The 19,569-nt window shown below is 43.1% G+C and overlaps 1 protein-coding gene across 1 annotated transcript in view; it reads right to left on the bottom strand.

Moving 5' to 3' along the window:
- The window catches only part of CKAP5 (cytoskeleton associated protein 5), a 51,091-nt gene that overhangs the window by 21,443 nt on the left and 10,079 nt on the right, over positions 1-19,569 (bottom strand). The window contains exons 5-21 of the mRNA XM_054161463.1: positions 17,399-17,570; positions 15,444-15,576; positions 15,094-15,197; positions 14,627-14,740; positions 14,250-14,354; positions 11,713-11,802; positions 11,454-11,618; positions 9,891-10,019; positions 8,881-9,063; positions 7,811-7,924; positions 6,540-6,650; positions 6,183-6,275; positions 4,895-5,080; positions 3,506-3,600; positions 861-918; positions 652-777; positions 158-294 (exon numbers count right to left, since the gene is read on the bottom strand). Coding sequence (XP_054017438.1) covers positions 158-294; positions 652-777; positions 861-918; positions 3,506-3,600; positions 4,895-5,080; positions 6,183-6,275; positions 6,540-6,650; positions 7,811-7,924; positions 8,881-9,063; positions 9,891-10,019; positions 11,454-11,618; positions 11,713-11,802; positions 14,250-14,354; positions 14,627-14,740; positions 15,094-15,197; positions 15,444-15,576; positions 17,399-17,570 — 2,115 coding nt within the window. The remainder of the gene's footprint in view (positions 1-157; positions 295-651; positions 778-860; positions 919-3,505; positions 3,601-4,894; positions 5,081-6,182; positions 6,276-6,539; positions 6,651-7,810; positions 7,925-8,880; positions 9,064-9,890; positions 10,020-11,453; positions 11,619-11,712; positions 11,803-14,249; positions 14,355-14,626; positions 14,741-15,093; positions 15,198-15,443; positions 15,577-17,398; positions 17,571-19,569) is intronic.

The raw sequence follows: 19,569 nt of genomic DNA, 5'->3' as shown, positions 1-19,569 counted from the left end.
CAAGACAAAAAAATAGAAAGGTTCAAGTGCCCATCAATTTAGTTCTGTTTTAGTATTTGAGTGCTTCAGCACCACAGAGTGCTTAGGAAGCGTTTATAAATACTCAGTTTTGAGCTGCAGTGAAATTATGTTTCCAGGTTGTAGAATCCAAACCCACCCAATATCTGTTCTTGGCAAGAGATCCACAACGTCATTGCCAACATCTTCCTGTTCCTCTTCCTCACCATCATCCCCAGCTGCTGCATTGTGCCTGGAAATGCCACGAGTTGGGACAGGTGCTGTCTGCCCTTGCATCTGCAAGGAACACACAAAGTCAGAACCAGCTATTTTTCATTTGAGAACAGAAATAAACACACTTGATGATACAAATGTACTGTTTCAGGGCAGAAGACTTTAAAACTTCAAGCTGTTCAAAAAGACACAAACCAACACCAAAAAAAACACCCTACTTTTGAAATTCATCACTATTGGCACAAAAAAGTGATTACTGACACAGGCAGACATTACGAGTTGGCAGCTGCTTTAGGGACAACACAACAAACCTGGGTCACACAACCACAGGACAGATCACAGCATTACTACAAATTCCAGCTACCCAAGTTTCCAAGTGGTTTCAGTGATGCTTGGCAGTAAGAGCACTGTGCTTCATACCTTTTCAAATTCTGCATCTATCTGGGAGAGAAGAGCTGGCTTCTCGTCCTCAAAAAACATCCGCAACGGAGGTCCCACATAAAGATACATGACTCCCAGTAAGGTAATGGCAGAAGTCCTTACAGCCTGCCAGGAGGAAGATAAAAGCACTCAGTCTCCAACTCAAGCATTGAGAATAAATCAGGACTAAAATTCTAACATTTACTCACTGGGTTAGTTGCAGCAAGAGCTGTCTTCACGTTACTGATGAAAGCTTTGACGTTCAGTCTGTAAGAAAAAGATATGCTACGTATGTGAAAAGCAACACAGGAAGCACCAACAAGAAACAAAATCATCACAATAGGCTAAAGAAAGAAAAATGTACTGAGGACAGTAACTAACTTATAGGCAGAAGCTATGTGCACTTTAAAAATACCTTCATCACAGGTACAGCAGAAGACAGCTGTTTAGAATAGAATAAACCAGGTTGGAAGAGACCTTCAAGATCACTGCGTCTAACCTATCATCCAATACCACCCAACCAACTAACCCATGGCACCAAGCACCCCATCAAGTCTCCTCCTGAACACCTCCAATGATGACAACTCCACCACCTCCCCGGGCAGCCCATTCCAATGGGCAATCACTCCCTCTGTGTAAAACTTCCTCCTAACCTCCAGCCTAAACCTCCCCTGGTGCAGCCTGAGACTGTGTCCTCTTGTTCTGGTGCTGGTTGCCTGGGAGAAGAGATCAACCCACACCTGTCTACAACCTCCCTTCAGGTAGTTGTAGACAGCAAGAAGGTCTCCTGAGCCTCCTCTTCTTCAGGCTAAGCAACCCCAGCTCCCTCAGTCTCTCCTCACAGGGCTTGTGTTCCAAGCCCCTCACCAACTTTGCTGCCCTTATCTGGACCACCTTCCAGCAAGTCAACCTCCTTCCTGAACTGAGGGGCCCAGAACTGGACACAGGACTCAAGGTGTGGCCTAACCAGCGCAGTGTACAGGGGCACAATGACCTCCCTGCTCCTGCTGGCCACACTGTTCCTGATGCAGGCGAGGATGCCATTGGCCCTCCTGCCTGCCTGGGCACACTGCAGGCTCATATTCAGCCTACCATCGACCAGCACCCCCAGGTCCCTCTCTGCCTGACTGCTCTCCAGCCACTCTGACCCCAGCCTGTAGCTCTACATGGGGTTGTGGCCAATGTGCAGAACCCGGCACTTGGATGCGTTCAATCTCCTGCTCTTGGACTCTGCACATCTGCCCAGCCTGTCGAGGTCCCTCTGCAGAGCCTCTCTACCCTCCAGCAGATCAACTCCTGCCCCCAGCTTGGTATCATCTGCAAATTTACTGATGATGGACTCAATGCCCTCATCCAGATCATCAATGAAGATGTTAAAGAGCATGGGGCCCAGCACTGATCCCTGGGGCACACCACTGGTGCCTGGCCGCCAGCTGGCTGTGGCACCATTCACCACCACTCTCTGGGCTCGGCCCTCCAGCCAGTTCCTAACCCATCACAGTGTGCTCCCATCCAAGCCATGGGCTGATAGCTTGGCCAGCAGTTTGCTGTGGGGGACGGTGTCAAAGGCCTTGCTGAAGTCCAGGTAGACTACATCCACAGGCCTCCCCACATCCACCAGGCAGGTCACCTGATCATAGAAGGAGATCAGGCAACAGTAAGAGATGGGCTAGGGGAAGAGCCTACTGTGAAAATCAATACAGCAAACAAGATAGCAGCAGCCATTGGTATAAATTATGACAGCCAGGAAGTTTCACCCACATGATTGCCAGGACTGAAATTGTGTCTAGAATAACTGTAGGCACCTGAAATATGGCTACTTAAAGGTAAGGCTTTATTTTTTTGGCCTTTCTTCTTCTTTTGTTAGTCTCTCAGGATGTTCCAGAAAAAGGCAGAGATTTAAAAATAATAATATATACATATATTTACAAGAGAAAGAAAGGAAGGTTTAGATCACTGAATCCTCTATAGCACCACCACATTCAATAGAAAAGAAAACAGGCAATCTCAGAAGCTTCCTCTGTGTAGCCTCAAGCACTGCTGCTCTAGCATTGTATCTGTTTGTAGATTATCATGCTGGAACTACAAACATTTTGGGGAATTTGCTGAATAAGAGAGTTTGCTTTCCAGACTTCAACAATGTTACTATCCATTTAATAGCTGCAAAACAGTTTGGATAGCCATAGTAACTGCTCAAGTAGTCAAGTTAATATTTGAAGTCCTCACTGCTTAGGAATTTGGTTCTCAAAAGTAAACTGTATTACATATATTTGCCCAGGTTAAGAGACTGGTGATTAGAAGTTAAGGCATGCTATCCCTGGATACCATGGAGAATTGATTTCCTCCCCTCAGCACTAGATGGAATAGTAGCTGTTTGGTTGGCTAAAACTCTTATCCTGTCACAAAAACTCTGCTAAGGAAAGCAATAAGCATGCTGGCTGAATTGTCCTGTAGACTATCAGCTTTGGGTTTTTTAAACTATGGCCTATAGTGATCCACCTGGCTGCAGATGTATCCAAGGAGAAAAGGAACTACTGGCATACAATAAATGCCACAGCTCCTGGCCCAGCCCATTCCTGTAGTACACACAGTTTAAGAAAAATGTTCTTCAGAGAAGGCTGAGTGATGAATAAAACATCTGGTAATGAAACAGTATCCCATTAGCAATGGCAGATACTGTCATTTACATTTAGAACTGGAAGAGCACCTGAGAGTGCATCAATCTAAGAAGCAAGAGCTTAGATGCACTTGCAGCCACCCTCTTTAGACCATTTTGATAGAGAAGAGACTCTTAATCCTGGATTAGAAATATTTGCATTCAAGTTTCTCTTAGTAATTTACTTCAAAGACATACCCGGAAAAGCCAAACTCTTTAATCGCATTTGAAAGCCAGTTCAAAGTTTCTGACTGGTTTTTAGGATTCTTTTGAGAGAAAGCCATAGCCACAACCTGGAACAGAAGAGAGTTAAGTGTAAATTTTCACTGGTGAAGCAGGAGACAAAGCATTGTAGTGAAGGAGTGAACACACCTGCAAAACACCACAGGGCCACTGCAATGAAACAGAAACGTCTGGGGGAACATAAGGAAAAGTTTGTTGTGCCATTGAAGCAGGACACACCTGCAACTGAAGTACTTCAAGGCAGCAAGAAAGACCTTTAATAAGGATGTATACTTATGTTGGTAGTATTTCAAAGTACTGGTTTACTACTAATGACTTCCTGTTTTGAAGGAACTTGTATTTAACTTCTACCTTAGGAAGTACCTTCACAGTATCACAGTACAACTAAGGTTGGAAGAGACCTCGAGGATCATCGAGTCCAACCTGTCTCCACAGACCTCATGACTAGACCATGGCACCAAGTGCCACATCCAATCTCCTCTTGAACACCTCCAGGGACCAACCCCTTCCTGGCTACAATCACCTTTCAGGTAGTTGTAGACAGCAATGAGGTCACCCCTGAGCCTCCTCTTCTCCAGGCTAAGCAACCCCAGCTCCCTCAGCCTCTCCTCACAGGGCTGTGCTCAAGGCCTCTCCCCAGCCTTGTTGCCCTTCTCTGGACATGTTCAAGTTTCTTAATGTCCTTCTTAAACTGAGGGGCCCAGAACTGGACACAGGACTCAAGGGGTGGCCTGACCAATGCAGAGTCCAGGGGCACAATGACCTCCCTGCTCCTGCTGGCCACACTATTCCTAATGCAGGCCAGGATGCCATTGGCCTTCCTGGCCACCTGGGCACACTGCTGGCTCATGTTTAGGTGGCTTTCAATCAGTACCCCCAGGTCCCTCTCTGTTTGGCAGCTCTCCAGCCACTCTGACCCCAGCCTGTAGCTCTGCATGGGGTTGCCATGGCCAAAGTGCAGCACCTGGCACTTGGACTTGTTGAATGCCATTCCAATGGACTCTGCCCATCTGTCCAGCCTATCCAGGTCCCTCTGCAGAGCCCTTCTACCCTCTAACTGACCAACATCTGCTCCTAACTTGGTATCATCTACAAACTTGCTGATGACTGACTCAATCCCCTCATCCAGATCATCAATGAAGATGTTAAAGAGGATGGGGCCCAGCACTGATCGCTGGGGGATACCACTGGTGACTGGCTGCCAGCTGGATCTTGAGAGTAAACAAATCAGTTCTAAGAAACTGAGGGGCAGATGAAAAAAAAAAAAAAAAAAGAGGTCTAGCACTCACTCCTCAGACTGAAAGAACACCCCACACTGGAAGAACACCTTTACTGCTCACTCACCTGCTCAGCAGTCCATGGCAACTGACAGGCCTCTGCTATTGCTGTCATGGCCTCTTTTGCATTATTCCCACATTTCACATCGCCAACCTTGTCTACAAGTCCATCCAGCACAACCTGTGCTGAAGTTTTGGAGAAGTTTCCTTTCTGTGCAATCAATGCAACTATATGCAGTTTCATCTGCATCACCTGGAACATCCATAACAGCAAAGAGGTTACTTATGTCTTCATGTACTTATTTTTTTTAATTCTATCTACTTGGTGATATATATAAGAATATTTACATGCATTTGTGGGCAAACACATGTTTGTGTAAAATGTGTGTATAGACACACACAAAGGTATGTGCACTTGAACACAGAGAAGTGTTCACATGAACACAATGGTTGTGTACCCTAATACGTATTTTACCTACACCCACAATGGTTTTGTGTGATTATCATAGAACAGTTTGGCTTGGAAGGGACCTTAAAGGTTCATAATTCATAGAATGGTTTGGGCTGGAAGGGACATTGAAGATCACCTAGTACCAACCCCTGTGCCTTGGGCAGGGATACTTTCCACTAGACCAGGTTGCTCAAGGCCTCACCCAACCTGGCCTTGCACACTTGCAGGGAGGGGACATCCACAACCTCCCTGGGCAACCTGTTGCACTGTCTCACCACTCTCACTGTAAAGAGCTCCTTTCTAGTACCCAGCCTAAATCTGCCCTCTTCTTGCTTAAAGCCATTACCTCCTTGTCCCACCACTATGAGTCCCTGTAAAACAGTCCCCGTTTCCCACACTGCAGCTTTCTTGCAGGCCCCTTTCAGGTACTGAAAGGCCACTAACAATTATAAACACTGCTACAACTATAAACACAAATACTTACTTTTACATATAAAGGCCCAGATACATACACAATTTATAGTGCTGGGCAGTTATCTATCAGAGAATCACACAATTACAGAATGCCAGGTTGGAAGAGACCCCCAAGGATCATCTGGTTCAAGCTTTTAGAACTTACACATACACACACATATACAGATAGCTTCAAATGTCTCCAAGTCTTAACCCTCAGCAAAAAAAACACCCTAATGTCAGAGTTTATATTCTTATTGACTACCACTGCAACAGTAGTCATGGATCATGATGCTAGGGATTGTTAATGACGTAGAGAGTTGTTCTGGTTGGAATAGACCTCTAAGATCAAGTCCAAGCATCATACATTCACCTAAGGCCTTTTACTTAACATAAGCTGTGCTTCCAACTAACAAAATGGACAGCTAGTTATTGAAGGATAATGTATTACCTGAAAATTTGTTTCCTTCCAACCAGGTTTCTTGGCAAGCATTCTTACTAGAGCTTGGCAAGGCATTTCACTTCTCTCCATAAGCTCAACAGCCTAAAAGATAAACATTAGTCAGTGGATCACAAGCGATACAAAAATCAAAACGCAAACAGAAGTTACCTCAGCTGTCCTGTAAATATTTTCTTGATACTGAACTAAGTTGCAGAAATTCTCAGCATAAGAATTTACCTGAAGAAACTTACGAGACCTAATTTTACAAGGAGCCCATTTTACAAATACTGAGCAACGATGAAGCCTGAATGACACACTTCCCCTTTCCCTATCTGCCTCTCCTCTTCTCAGCTGCTACAAACTCACCTTCTGAAACTCCTCCATGCAGGCAAGCCTCTCTTTCCAGTTACCACTGTCCAGTTGCTGAATACAAGAAGCTGGAAGGACAGCAGCAGCCTTCTCTTCACATACTTCTATCTGCAGAAAGATCAGAAGAAGGTTAATGCCCCACTGCATCCCTTTGGAGGGGAGCAACAACCTTAAGGACAGGTAACATAATGGAATGATCCTTGTTCCAAAGTATGGAAAGTTTTCTAAACTAGGCTGAAGGATTTCTGCATGGACTATGGTTTAGGGGCCTTAGGAATTTAGGAAGCTGCTAAACTCTACCACAACACAGAAAACCAATTATGAAAAGTACAAGTTGTGCAGACAGCCAAAAGCAATCCTGAGTAGCCACTATTTACTGACAGAATTAAGCAGAGGCAACCTAAAATTTGCAAGGTAACTTTCTAGGAATTTGGAATAAGCATTCACAGCACTGAGCAAATGATTGAGGAGGGTGTGTGGGAGAAGGCATTGTCTGCATACCTTTTAGCAAAATGAGGAATGATGAAATATATGAAGAAAATATAAAAGCTTCCTCTTTCACTGGTGTCTTAAAACACCTCTAGAAAGTGCCTACTGACTAACCATTAACCAGCAATAGAAACAGGATGCCTAATGGAAAGTATTCATTCTAAGCAACACAAAAAGCATGAAAATACATCTAGCAAAGCTTTAATAACTTGTTATTACTCTTTGAGCTAAAGATAGCCTCAGGTTCCTGGTTCCCCCCCTACCAGGAAGACAAGTAGATGCTCACATAACTCACACTTCCAAAGGACTGAATTCTGCAACTTACTATGAACAGCATGGAATAAACTTGCATTAGTTTATCCAGTTATTGCTGTAATATACTTCAGATTGCTACTTTTTTCATCTGTTCCCAGTCTGGGTTCAATATAATGTACCTCATATTAGCATGATTTATTGTTTATTGTCTTATGTGGCCTGTTACCAACAACAGCCTGAAGAACAGTTGCACTTACCAGAAATAGTAGAGAACTATTTCATCAGTTATGAATTGAACCTAAACATATTGCTTTCCCTTTTCCTAGCAGCAATAAACAAACAAAACCCTCAACCAACCAAAACAAAACACAACACACACACAACTCCCATAACTCCCAACAGCAAACCCAAGCCCCCACCAAACATCCCAACTTCAGTGAAAAAGTCCTCAGTACTGAAGAACTGGCTAACCAAAGCTGCTTATGCAGGGGACATTCTATTTCACAGGATAGTAGAACACGCACCGAGAGCTCTGATTCAAATATCTCTTTGGTCTCAGGACCCTTCTTGCCTTTAGCTCCAGCACCTCCCACGCCTGCAGCTGCAGCTGGTTTGCCCTTCTTTGGTGGGCCCCCAGTCTGGAAAGGAAATGCACAAGTCAGTCAAGATCTAAAATGTCTCTTATTCATCAGATATCAAAAGAACTGCTGGTTTTTTCCCCCATACTTCTACATTTGAGGTCAAAACCCCTGTGTCTCTCTAGCACCATAACAGCTACAGCCACAAAAATAGTTTTCTGTTAGAGCTTATTTTATTCATACATTGCTTTCAGTCCATCAGGTTTTATAAACTGTGCACACTACCAGGGACATGAGACCAGTGAAAGCTGAAAAGGAAAGCAGTATGGATTTGTGAAGGTACAAGAAATAATGGATTAATCCACACATTCTGCTATGGATACCGATCAGGTATTACACTGGTGACTGATGTCTTGCTTCCAGGCCACCAGGATAAAAAAGGATTTCTTTAAAATACAATCCCCACTACTATTCATTTCCAAGTTTCCCACCTGGAAAAATCAGGAGGGTGTTACAAAGACCATCTATAGCGTTACTCAAATCAAATCATCATTTTGAAGTAATAAAGGCTTATAGTTCAAATTATTTATGCTAGAACTAAAAACAACACTGGAGAGAACACTCAACAGTTCAGTAGCAACCTTGAGAGTAATAAAGAGAGGCCCTGATTTCAACCAAATATTAACACATGACCACACACAGAGCACACTGATGTTACAACATCTGAGGCTTCTCTCAATGTCTTCAATGGTTTGACACTATTTCAATAGCAAAATCTGCTATCAAAATGTAAGTGACAAGAGAGTTTGTATCATTAAAAACCTGAGATTTCACCATGTACATTCTCAGAACAGTCCCAGACTCTTCATTGTTGTGTTCACCCACTCCTACAGAAGGACAATTCCGCAGTGGAAGGAGATATTTAACAAGCCACCTTTGATCTTCAGTAAGTAACTGTTCTGTGCTATCGCATCAGACAACTCGGGATGTCAGATAATCTCTTGGCAATCTCTTACCTTCACAGCAGGTGCTTTTTTCAGGGGGCCTGGTTTGGTTGCTGCATCTTTTGTTTCTTTATCTCCACCAGTCCCTGAAAGGGCAGGGGCCTTTCCACTAATAGGCCTGCCTTCTTTTTTCTCAGCAGCTCCTCCTGGTTTTTTACCACCAACCAGTTCTACCTTCTCAGCACACTCTTTAATCTGACAAAGCAGTTAAAAAAAAGAAAGGGGGGTGGGGGTGAAAAAAAAGAAGAAAGAAAAAAAAGCTATTTAGCTACCACAATTGGATGTACAGTGTTCCTTCAACAGGAGCAGCCCACACTTGACCACTCTGAAGAAAATGTGAAGTGTTTTCCTTCACAACATTTAGCCATCCTGTGTTCTTTACAGCAGTAATGTTCATCAGCCAGCAGCATCAGCTGCCACTGTAGTGCTAAAATAATTTTCCCAGTTCAAAATGAAGTACATGGAAAGCACTGACATCTAACCCCTCCTGACACTTACAAATGCTCTAAAGTCTAAGAATCCTAAATTATGAAATCATCATTCAGTCAATAAACCTGAAAAAGCATGGAAACTTCCTTGTTGGAAAGCAAGTCTTTAATACCAAAACCTGTCTAGTAACACAGAGAATTTTAGACTATGTGGTTGTAATCTAAAACCCTAAACCAAATTGTTTCAGACAAGAAAGTGTTTAAAAATCAATCAATACCCCAAAATCACCACCAAAATCCTCCAAACTTTATAACCTCTCTCATTGATAGTACATCCATGAAGCCAAACAAAATACTTTACACAAGAATGAAAAGGAGCAATGTGAACACACTAATGCATTTTAGGTCAGAGTCAAAGAAAAGATGCCTGATTAACCAATTCAACATGAAGAGACTTTCAGATTCCCTGCAACACCAGTAACCCTTAAGTGAAAGTCATCAGCTAGAGCATCCTCTTTGGTCATCTTTAGCCTAAGATGCACCTTAAATGGATAAATGGAGCATTATTAACAACAGTTATTGTAACAAACTCACCCGATCAAGTTTTAGTTTGTCTACATCTGCTAGAAAAGGATTCACAGCTTTCTCTCCAGCCACTTTCAAGGCAGTGCCTAATGCTTCAAATCCAGCATCTCTTACTTCAGGAGCAGAATCATTGATATGCTGCAGAGAAAAGACTTGCATCACATGACTTGCAGCTCATATCTCAACAGATTCTTAATAATAATAATAAACCAGGTTGGAAGAGACCTTCAAGATCATCATGTCCAACCCCTCAACCAATCCAACCCACCTAAACAAATAAACCATGGCACCAAGCACCCCATCAAGTCTCCTCCTGAACACCTCCAATGATGACGACTCCACCACCTCCCCAGGCAGCCCATTCCAATGGGCAATCACTCTCTCTCTGTGTAGAACTTCATCCTAACATCCAGCCTAAACCTCCCCTGACGCAGCCTGAGACTGTGTCCTCTTGTTCTGGTGCTGGTTGCCTGGGAGAAGAGATCAACCCACACCTGTCTACAACCTCCCTTCAGGTAGTTGTAGACAGCAAGAAGGTCTCCTGAGCCTCCTCTTCTCCAGGCTAAGCAACCCCAGCTCCCTCAGCCTCTCCTCACAGGGCTGTGCTCCAAACCCCTCACCAACTTTGTTGCCCTTCTCTGGACACATTCCAGCAAGTCAACATCTTTCCTAAACTGAGAGGCCCAGAACTGGACACAGGACTCGAGGTGTGGCCTAACCAGTGCTGAGTCCAGGGGCACAATGACTTCCCTGCTCCTGCTGGCCACACTGTTCCTGATACAGGCCAGGATGCCATTGGCCTTCTTGGCCACCTGGGCACATTGCTGGCTCATGTTCAGTCCGCTATCAACTAGTACCCACAGGTCCCTTTCTGCCTGGCTGCTCTCCAGCCATTCCAACCTCAGCCTGTAGCACTGCATGGGGTTGCTGTGGCCAATGTGTAGAACCCAGCACTTGGATGTGTTCAATCTCATGCCCTTGGACTCTGCCCATCTGCCCAGCCTGTCATGGTTCCTCTGCAGAGCTCTCCTACCATCTAACAGATCAACTCCTGCCCCCAGCTTGGTGTCGTCTGCAAATTTACTGATGGACTCGATGCCCTCATCCAGATCACTGATAAGTTCACAAGAATTTTGATCTTCTGCAACTATGTTGTTCAAATCTCCATTTTCCAAAGCCCAAACTATTTCCCATAACAATGAAAAGGGCTATTTTGCAACGAGAAAAAGTAGTACACATTTACACTGATAATTATTCCAGGGAAATGATAGGTAGCATTCCAACAAAAGCTTACTAGAGATATCTACAAGAAGCAAGTGGCACAGTGCCCAGAAGTTTTATAGTTAAAGCCCTTTCTTCATCTATTAAACTTGGTGAGTCTCCAGTTTTGGGAAAGCTAAAAGTCTCCATGACTCATCTTCCCGTTTGACATCAGAAGTGACTCTTAACGGCTACACAGCACACAAGAACTCTTTAGTCCTTGCACTACCAGAAAGGTCTTTCTCCCCAGACAACCCAGTGCTTCATGACAGCACTCAAGTCAGTGCCAGAGTAGAATTGCTCCTGCTTTACCTTGAGAAGTGCAGCACAGAAAGGTTTTAGCAGGCTCTTTGGCAGAGTAGAAGGTGTGCAGTGGCGGAAGCTTCTTGCAATGAAAAGGGATGTTTGTTGCTTGATCGTTGGGTTTTTGTTGTCCATCACTGCCAAGATATCTTCACTGATGTTCTGCAATGTGGTCTACAGCATTGGATAAAAAAACTCATTAGTTTCAGTAACATAAGAGAAAAGCAAATCAAAACTGAAGTGTGGGAAAACTGGCACTCTAACTTACTGTAAGAAAGATTGCATCGATGGCCTCCTGCAGTGCCTGCACCACCTGAGGCTTCTTTTCTTTGAACTTTTCCAAGATTGTTGGAACAACCTATGGAAAAAGAAACAAAAAAGTTCATCTACTCTTCACTGGAAATGGAAAACTTGATAGCCTGCTTCTTGGTATTCTGCAGAGAAGCATATAATACTAAAGATCACTTCTGTTCCCTCCAGGGGTACACACCAGCAGTAGAAGGATTCCAGCTGATCTCCAATATTGAATTTATTCCACTAAGTCCATGAATAAATACAGATTTTTAAGCGATTTCAGAGCAAAGCCAAACAAAAACCAGATCTTCCAATTCATGTAATTAGAGAGAAATGCCCTGGCTCCACTGATCTGAAGGAATAGCTTGGAAAGGAAACTATTTCAGTGTGTACAGTGCTACGCTCTTGTGCTATAAGAATCCAAGAAGGTATATAATGTGTCTTCTCTCCCAGCTTCTTGACAGCACTTAGCATGGCTGATTAAGAAGCCCTCATCTGACCTACAGCTGCAGTACCAGGGTCCTAAAGTAATCTGAATCCTTCCTGGAGTAATATTTTTTTGGATCCATCATCTTGAAAAAGCACATCTGACACTGAACTATGCCATGCTGGAATTCCACAGTAATTTATACTCAAACTAGCTGCTTAGTCACAGTGGGAACAAAGTCAATAAAGGGATAAAGGCATTCTCTGGTGCCTGTAATATTAGCATCTCCACTGAAGTATGATCTCCGTAACAGTAAAATGTTCTGTCAGTGAGCCAGAAGCATGCAGAGCTTTTAACTGTGGAAAGAGAGCTATTTTCAAGATTTTCATAAAACAATGTAATTCATATTTTGGAAGCAGCCTGATGCCTTACAGAAGTTATAATCTCTTGCATGATACAAAACACATTTTCCACAGATAATGCCTTCTACTCAGAAGCTGACTATAAGATCTCAATACCTCGCAACACAGTGACCTAGAATCAGCTGGTGTACTTTGATGGGCTGCAACTTGCACATTCCCTGTTCACAAAGCCTTTAGCACCAAAACAAAAAAAACCCCAACAACCCAAAGCTCTTCAATTAATATGGAACGGCACTATAGAGCCACTCATCCATGAAGGTGCTAGGTGCCCCTAAATCCTACAGGGAACAAAGTCATGGGAAGGAGATACCTGAAAATGGCAAGTCTCTGCTTTAGAAAATGCTGACAGCTAGGAGGAACACTGAACTTAGAGACTGATGTGCAAGTGAGGGAAAGAAGAAAAGTCAGTGCAGGGCAACAAAGGCAGTCAGGAGTGAAGCTGGGCCACATACACTCAATTAAAGTGAGCAGTATAGTTCTGTGATGGATTTCATTGCTCATGTGACAGACTAACATTACAGTCCATCACTTAAAAGTCTATAAATAGTTCTGTTTTGTAACACTTTGCCCATTCACAGGGGCAGTCTACATCTTCCTCACTAGTAAATAAATCCAGTAAGCAAATCAGTGTAGAGATTACACAATGTATAGTTGCCGGTGCAGTACCGAGAGTCATCCTCTCAACACCAGTTTTTCAATACCAAGTCTGTAGCGATGAGGTTTAACCTTTGAAACAGAGAGTAAATAGATGTAAGAATGTTTCTTACAAGTAGAGAGAGCTTTCAGAATGAAAGAGACTTTGTACAAACTGTTCTTCAGCGCTCAGGAGACTTGAATGTCTCTGAAGCAGTGTAACTTGCCAACTCAACACAAAATGTAACACTCCCAGCGAATATGTGAGTTCTCTTGTCTCCAAGCTCTGCACCCATCACTTTTGCTTATGTCGAGTAAAATTTGATCAAGCACAGCAAGAGAGGCTTAAGAAACAAATGACATAACTGCAACTACTCAAAAAGCTCTTTCTTCCCAGAAACTTTTTAGGCTTCCCTGTATTTCCTGATACTAGTTATTGGTAAGAGAGGAGTACCAAAGGAGAACGAAGAGCATTAAACTAGATCACCAGAACATTTTGGCACCAAAAATCTCAGTAGTTTCTTGATTTAAAGTGGAAAACCCACAAAACCAACCCCAAAACCCTTATCACAAAGCACCACCACCAATCCCTCCAACAACACTAAAAAAAAACCCCACCAAAACCCCACCTAACCAACCTAAAACACAGATCACAGAGCTAAGCAGACTTCAGGTTCAGAAGCTATTTTCCCCACTGTGGCCTACAAATGCATTTCTGCTAGTGTATCTTGGCAATGAAGTAATTAAATAAAATTCATTTCATGGCAGAGTAATTCTGAGCTGTCTTAGTACAGAAGATTTACTGCAACAGCAAGCTTCCTGTTGCTGAATGTGAATAAACAAGGTCCTTTTGACCTTAAGCTGCAAGACATCTCAGCAGATTATTTCATTGCTTGGTCCACTAAGGGGCAGGAGAGCATTCATAATTGTACAAATACCTTTGATAAATAACAAGGGTTTAGAAGAACAAACAAAAAGGTGTCCAGCATCAATACAGACAGAGAAAAAAAACTACATACTCTTACTTACATGCCCTGCATACTGTCCAAATTTCTTTCGGAGGCCAGTAGCTAGACCAGCAAGGCATTTGGCAGCCAGAGCAACTAACATCACATTTGTGTCCTTTCCAACAACCTGAAAAACAGAACCCAACAAAGTTTGGGAAAAAGAAAAAAGGAGAACAGAGAAGAAGTGGGGGGGGAAGGGAAAACCAAACCAAAGATTGAAAATTCAAGTTTCAGAGACATGGAAAAATTTCTTAGAAGAGCAGCCAGCCACAGTCTGGGTTATTTCTACCAGCTAATAATTTTCTACGCACGATTATCTCTACTGGACCTTGTAAAGTATAACACAAATAAATGACCAAAGGAAATGAAACTATGTGCACCCTGGGGTTGATTTATCACCTTTTTGAGAACTTTCACCAAGTCTGCATAGTCTCCTGCTTCCAATTTGGGATTCTTCACTAGCAGCTCAACAGCTTCTAAAGCCTCTTTCCTTTCTTGCCACTTTTTTGCTTCCTGTAGAGCAAAAAAATTAATGTGAGTTTATGAATGCAAACAGTTCTAAAGAAGCATACTTGCCACAAACCACAGATTTTGAAACTGAATTCTATCCTGGGAAAGCCAGTCTCCCTGTAGTTAAACATCAACAACAAGATAGGAAATACAGTCCTTTCCAGGATGTATCTCAGCTCCTTAAAATTACAGCTTTCTCACTGGTAAATCAACTTTTGAGACTTACTTATGGCAGTCTGTGTTTTACTTACACTAGTCTGTTATTACCCATCTAGCAGTAAAGTGTACACTGCACAACACCAGGAAGTCTTGAGACTCATGAGCTCCACACACCACAGAACTAAGTTTATGCTTACTATTTTCTCATAGAAGTCTTTGGGAAGCTTGGAAAGAATTTCTACAGCTTCAAGCAACTCATACGCATCTACTTGTGGTACTGACTCTTCCTCATCATCATCTCCTGCAGCCAGAACACAGAAAAATAGAAGTGACAAGTGAGATGGACTAAAGCACTATGGGCAGTTGGGATTTTGCTGTTCCAACAGGCCTCTTTCATACAAAGCTTTTGCTCCAGCCCTGTTTTCGGTTGCATATGGCATCCCACATTCTGCACCAGTCTGAGTGAACATCTTCACCATTTAACATATTCCTCCACAAATTATACACCAATGATATGCTTTCCAGCTGAGTTCAAAGATTAAATTACCTCCATCTACATCTCCTCCAGCTGCCTGCTGCTGCTCAAATTTTGCTTTCAGCTCCTGTTGGGAACGCAGGAACCTGGTCTGCTTCGGAGCAGCTGATGCCACTTTGACCCACTCTTCTTCCAGTTCTTTCAGCTGTCAAAAGGGAACAGAACCATGGTACTAGAGACATTTTGTACATACCCCAAGACAAGCAACACTGCATAGAAAAAGCAGTGGAGTTGTCCTTTCTCAAAGCCAAGATAGTGCTACCTTTCAAGTTCTTTTTTTTCTGCCACCAAAAAAATTACTTCCCTTTCACACTGACTATTCAGAAGCTTTTGACCAAGTATACTCATGGAACAGAATATAATCCAGAGTATCAATGAAAGCTCTTACATAAGGACAAACTGTAAAACAGTCAGAAGGGTGTGTGCCATCTCTAGAACCTTTACACTAAAAATGGCTGAGCACAAAGGAAGACCTTTTGGGTACAGACGTGCTATTATGACGCACTAAAACTATGATGGACCAAATATTTTGAGCCACATTTGATTCAAACTATGGTCTTATCCAACATGTTAATGCTTTTCACCTGAATACAATGAACTCCAGTGGGTAGGAGGGAAGGATACATAAATAATTTATCCAGTTTTAAAATAATGGAATGTTCCATCTCCAGTAGTATAGTTATCTATCATAATGGAATGCCACTTCCTGAAGTGGAACAGTCCTGCTCTGAGCAGCACCAGAAAAAGCCTCAAGGGCTACACAGAGAAAAAAAAACCTTCATGACAAGAAGCAAGCTGAGAAGGAAAATGGTCAACTTGAAAACCTTCTGTGCAAGGGTCTTTTGTAACAGCAACCATTTGTCCTTGAGTTAGGTCTCCAATCTTCTCCTCAGTTTCGGTTGTTTTAAGACTCAGCTTGACAAGCTTGACAAGGTGCTGGACCATTTCATTTAAACTACATTATCACCTAGAAAGGCTGGACCAGATGACTCTTGGGGTCCCTTCCAACCTGGCATTCTATGAATATGATGCTTTCCCTCACAACTCTCTCTCTCTCTATATATATATATATAGCACACACATACTTTAGAGCAACAAAACTGTTGTGATTTCTTTACGAATGACAAATGCTCCAGGTAAAGTTACAGGAAGCTAAAAATCACAAAATCACAGAATCACCAAGGTTGGAAGAGACCTCAAAGATCATCAAGTCCAACCTGTCACCACAGACCTCATGACTAAACCATGGCACCAAGGGCCACGTCCAATCCCCTCTTGAACACCTCCAGGGACGGTGACTCCACCACCTTCCTGGGCAGCACATTCCAAATGCGAACCACTCTCTCTGTGAAGAACTTTCTCCTCACCTCGAGCCTAAACTTCCCCTGGCACAGCTTGAGACTGTGCCCTCTTGTTCTAGTGCTGCTTGCCTGGGAGAAGAGACCAACCCCATCCTGACTACAACCTCCCTTCAGGTAGTTGTAGACAGCAATAAGGCCTCCCCTGAGCCTCCTCTTCTCCAGGCTAAACAATCCCAGTTCCCTCAGCCTCTCCTCATAAGGCTTGTGCTCAAGGCCTCTCCCCAGCCTCGTTGCCCTTCTTTGGACATGTTCAAGCGTCTCAATGTCCTTCCTAAACTGAGGGGCCCAGAACTGGACACAGGACTCAAGGTGTGGCCTGACCAGTGCAGAGTACAGGGGAGAATGAGCTCCCTGCTCCTGCTGGCCACACCATTTCTTATGCAGGCCAGGATGCCACTGGTCTTCTTGGCCACCTGGGCACACTGCTGGCTGATGTTTAGGCAGCTGTCAATCCGCACCCCCAGGTCCCTTTCTGTTTGGCAGCTAACAGAACATTGAAAAATGCCAGCTTTGACCTGAAAAATGCCCAGCACCCACAGGATCAGGAAGGGAGATAAGCGAAGTGTTTTCTCAAAGGTTTGGAATAGAGAACAACTTTCTGCCTACCTGAACAGAATTTATGTTCTGCAGTGGAGGTCTCAGCGCATCCCTGATCCAGCGGTAGATCTCCACAGCAAGGAGTTTGGCTTCATCTCGAACAGCCTTTTCCCGAGACTCAAAAAGTTTTGGCAATACTTTAATGATTGGCTTCAGTGAGATTATTTTTGAACCAAATTCACTAGAAGTTAAAAAGCAAGGCATAGCATCAGCATCCAGGTAAGAACTAGAGAGAGTGATCCACAAAGAGATTTTCTTTACCTTTAAACAATCTATGGAATGATTCCAGTGCACATTCAGGGATTGTAGGCACTACCATAGGTACTATTTTGTGAAGCTACTAAGCTACTGTAAAATTTGAAGTATATTTGCCCCTTCCCCCCTTCCCCCCCCCCGCAATTACTTTCCACCCTCAGTTTGGAACTGCAAAAAATCAGGCCTCTGAAATTACTTCAAAGCACTTAATCCTATCGACTGCTTAAATTTGTTCCCTTGCCAGGAGCAGGTAAAGGGAAAAGAAAAAATGTCCTTAGACCAAAATTTGTATGACCTACTTTTTTTTTAAAAAAGAAATTAAATAATAAAATAAAAATCAGAATAGAATCTCCTTATTCTATCCTTGGAGGCAAAGTGCAGTAAAAGCATTAGTCACTTTTCCACTTGTTGGGTGAGATAATTATAGCGAGCCCAGGTCATCTTCACAGGAAACACACACGTGGAAATACGTGCTGTTGAAAGGGCACATGAACCAAGCTTCCCCAGCCAATCTTCCCTCTTGGCAGATTCTGTGTTGTTAGACTAAATACACTGGACTTCCTCTTTCCATCACTGCTGAATGAGAATGTGTGAACTTTTTCATATTCATAATAAAAAGTTAACTGCTACAGCTCTTAAAGCATTATATCTAGATCACCTCAGAAGTCATAAGGATTTTTTCCAGGAGCGTTTCTTCTCCTTAAGAACTCCAAATGAACTTTTCAACTAACCACACTTTTGCTTCTGCCTCCCTCCAATCAAGTGCCACATGAAAAAGCTAGTAAAAAAAGGCTGTTCAAGAACTACAGCTTACAGGTTTAGAATAGAATAAACCAGGTTGGAAGAGACCTTCAAGATCATCGCATCCAACCCCTCAACCAATCCAACCCACCTAAACAACTAAACCATGGCACCAAGCACCCCATCAAGTCTCCTCCTGAACACCTCCAATGATGGCGACTCCACCACCTCCCCAGGCAGCCCATTCCAATGGGCAATCACTCTCTCTGGATAGAACTTCTTCCTAACATCCAGCCTAAACCTCCCCTGGTGTAGCTTGAGACTGTGGCCTCTTGTTCTGGTGCTGGCTGCCTGGGAGAAGAGACCAACCTCTGCCTGTCTACAGCCTCCCTTCAGGTAGTTGTAGAGAGCAATAAGGCCTCCCCTGAGCCTCCTCTTCTCCAGGCTAAGCAACCCCAGCTCCCTCAGCCTCTCCTCATAGGGCTTGTGTTCCAAACCCCTCACCAACTTAGTTTCTAAATTTTCTAGCGCTGAACTTGTTACTGCCAAGCCTACTTCATGAAATATGAAGTACAAAAACCCGACAAGGAAGCTCTAACCTTAGAAGCAACACAATTTAAATGCAGAATATGAGCAAATGAGCTGCCCAGTACTTCAAAGTTTCTACAAAGACTCAGAAAAGTATGTTAGGAACAGTGGTTACAAATTCTCTTACCTAATTCACATAATTTTACCTAATACATATCACAAGAAAGAACAGAAACCTTAGTATGAGATAAAAATTAGCTTAAACTAATTAGGCACTCAAGCTACCCACATAGGTAGAATAGGTAAATTCTGTAATCAATGCAGAAACCTTATCAAAGCACAGGGCAAATTTAGGTAGCAACACAGATCAAAAGGAGAAAAGAAAAGGTTAATTTAATAAGGCTCCAGGAAAGAATCTGATGCTGCCATCTCAAAAACACTGCATGTTAAAGGCAGTTCTGGCACATTTTATAGGTGTGGTTAGTTAAAAGATATTGAGGAAGGTTATGAAAGTTTCTAATTACACTGTGCTGTTCAGGAGGACATTTGATTAGGGCAATTTAAAATAGCTGAAACATGTTCTTAAATGTGGGACAGTGGTTTCATTTCACAGAAGCACATGTAGTGTGCTAAGCTTAATGGTTTACTTTTACTTT

The sequence above is a fragment of the Dryobates pubescens genome, chromosome 5, assembly GCF_014839835.1.
Source record: "Dryobates pubescens isolate bDryPub1 chromosome 5, bDryPub1.pri, whole genome shotgun sequence".
Taxonomy (NCBI): Eukaryota; Metazoa; Chordata; class Aves; order Piciformes; family Picidae; genus Dryobates; species Dryobates pubescens.
Note: the sequence above shows the minus strand (reverse complement) of the source record. Positions and strands in the feature narration are given on the sequence as shown.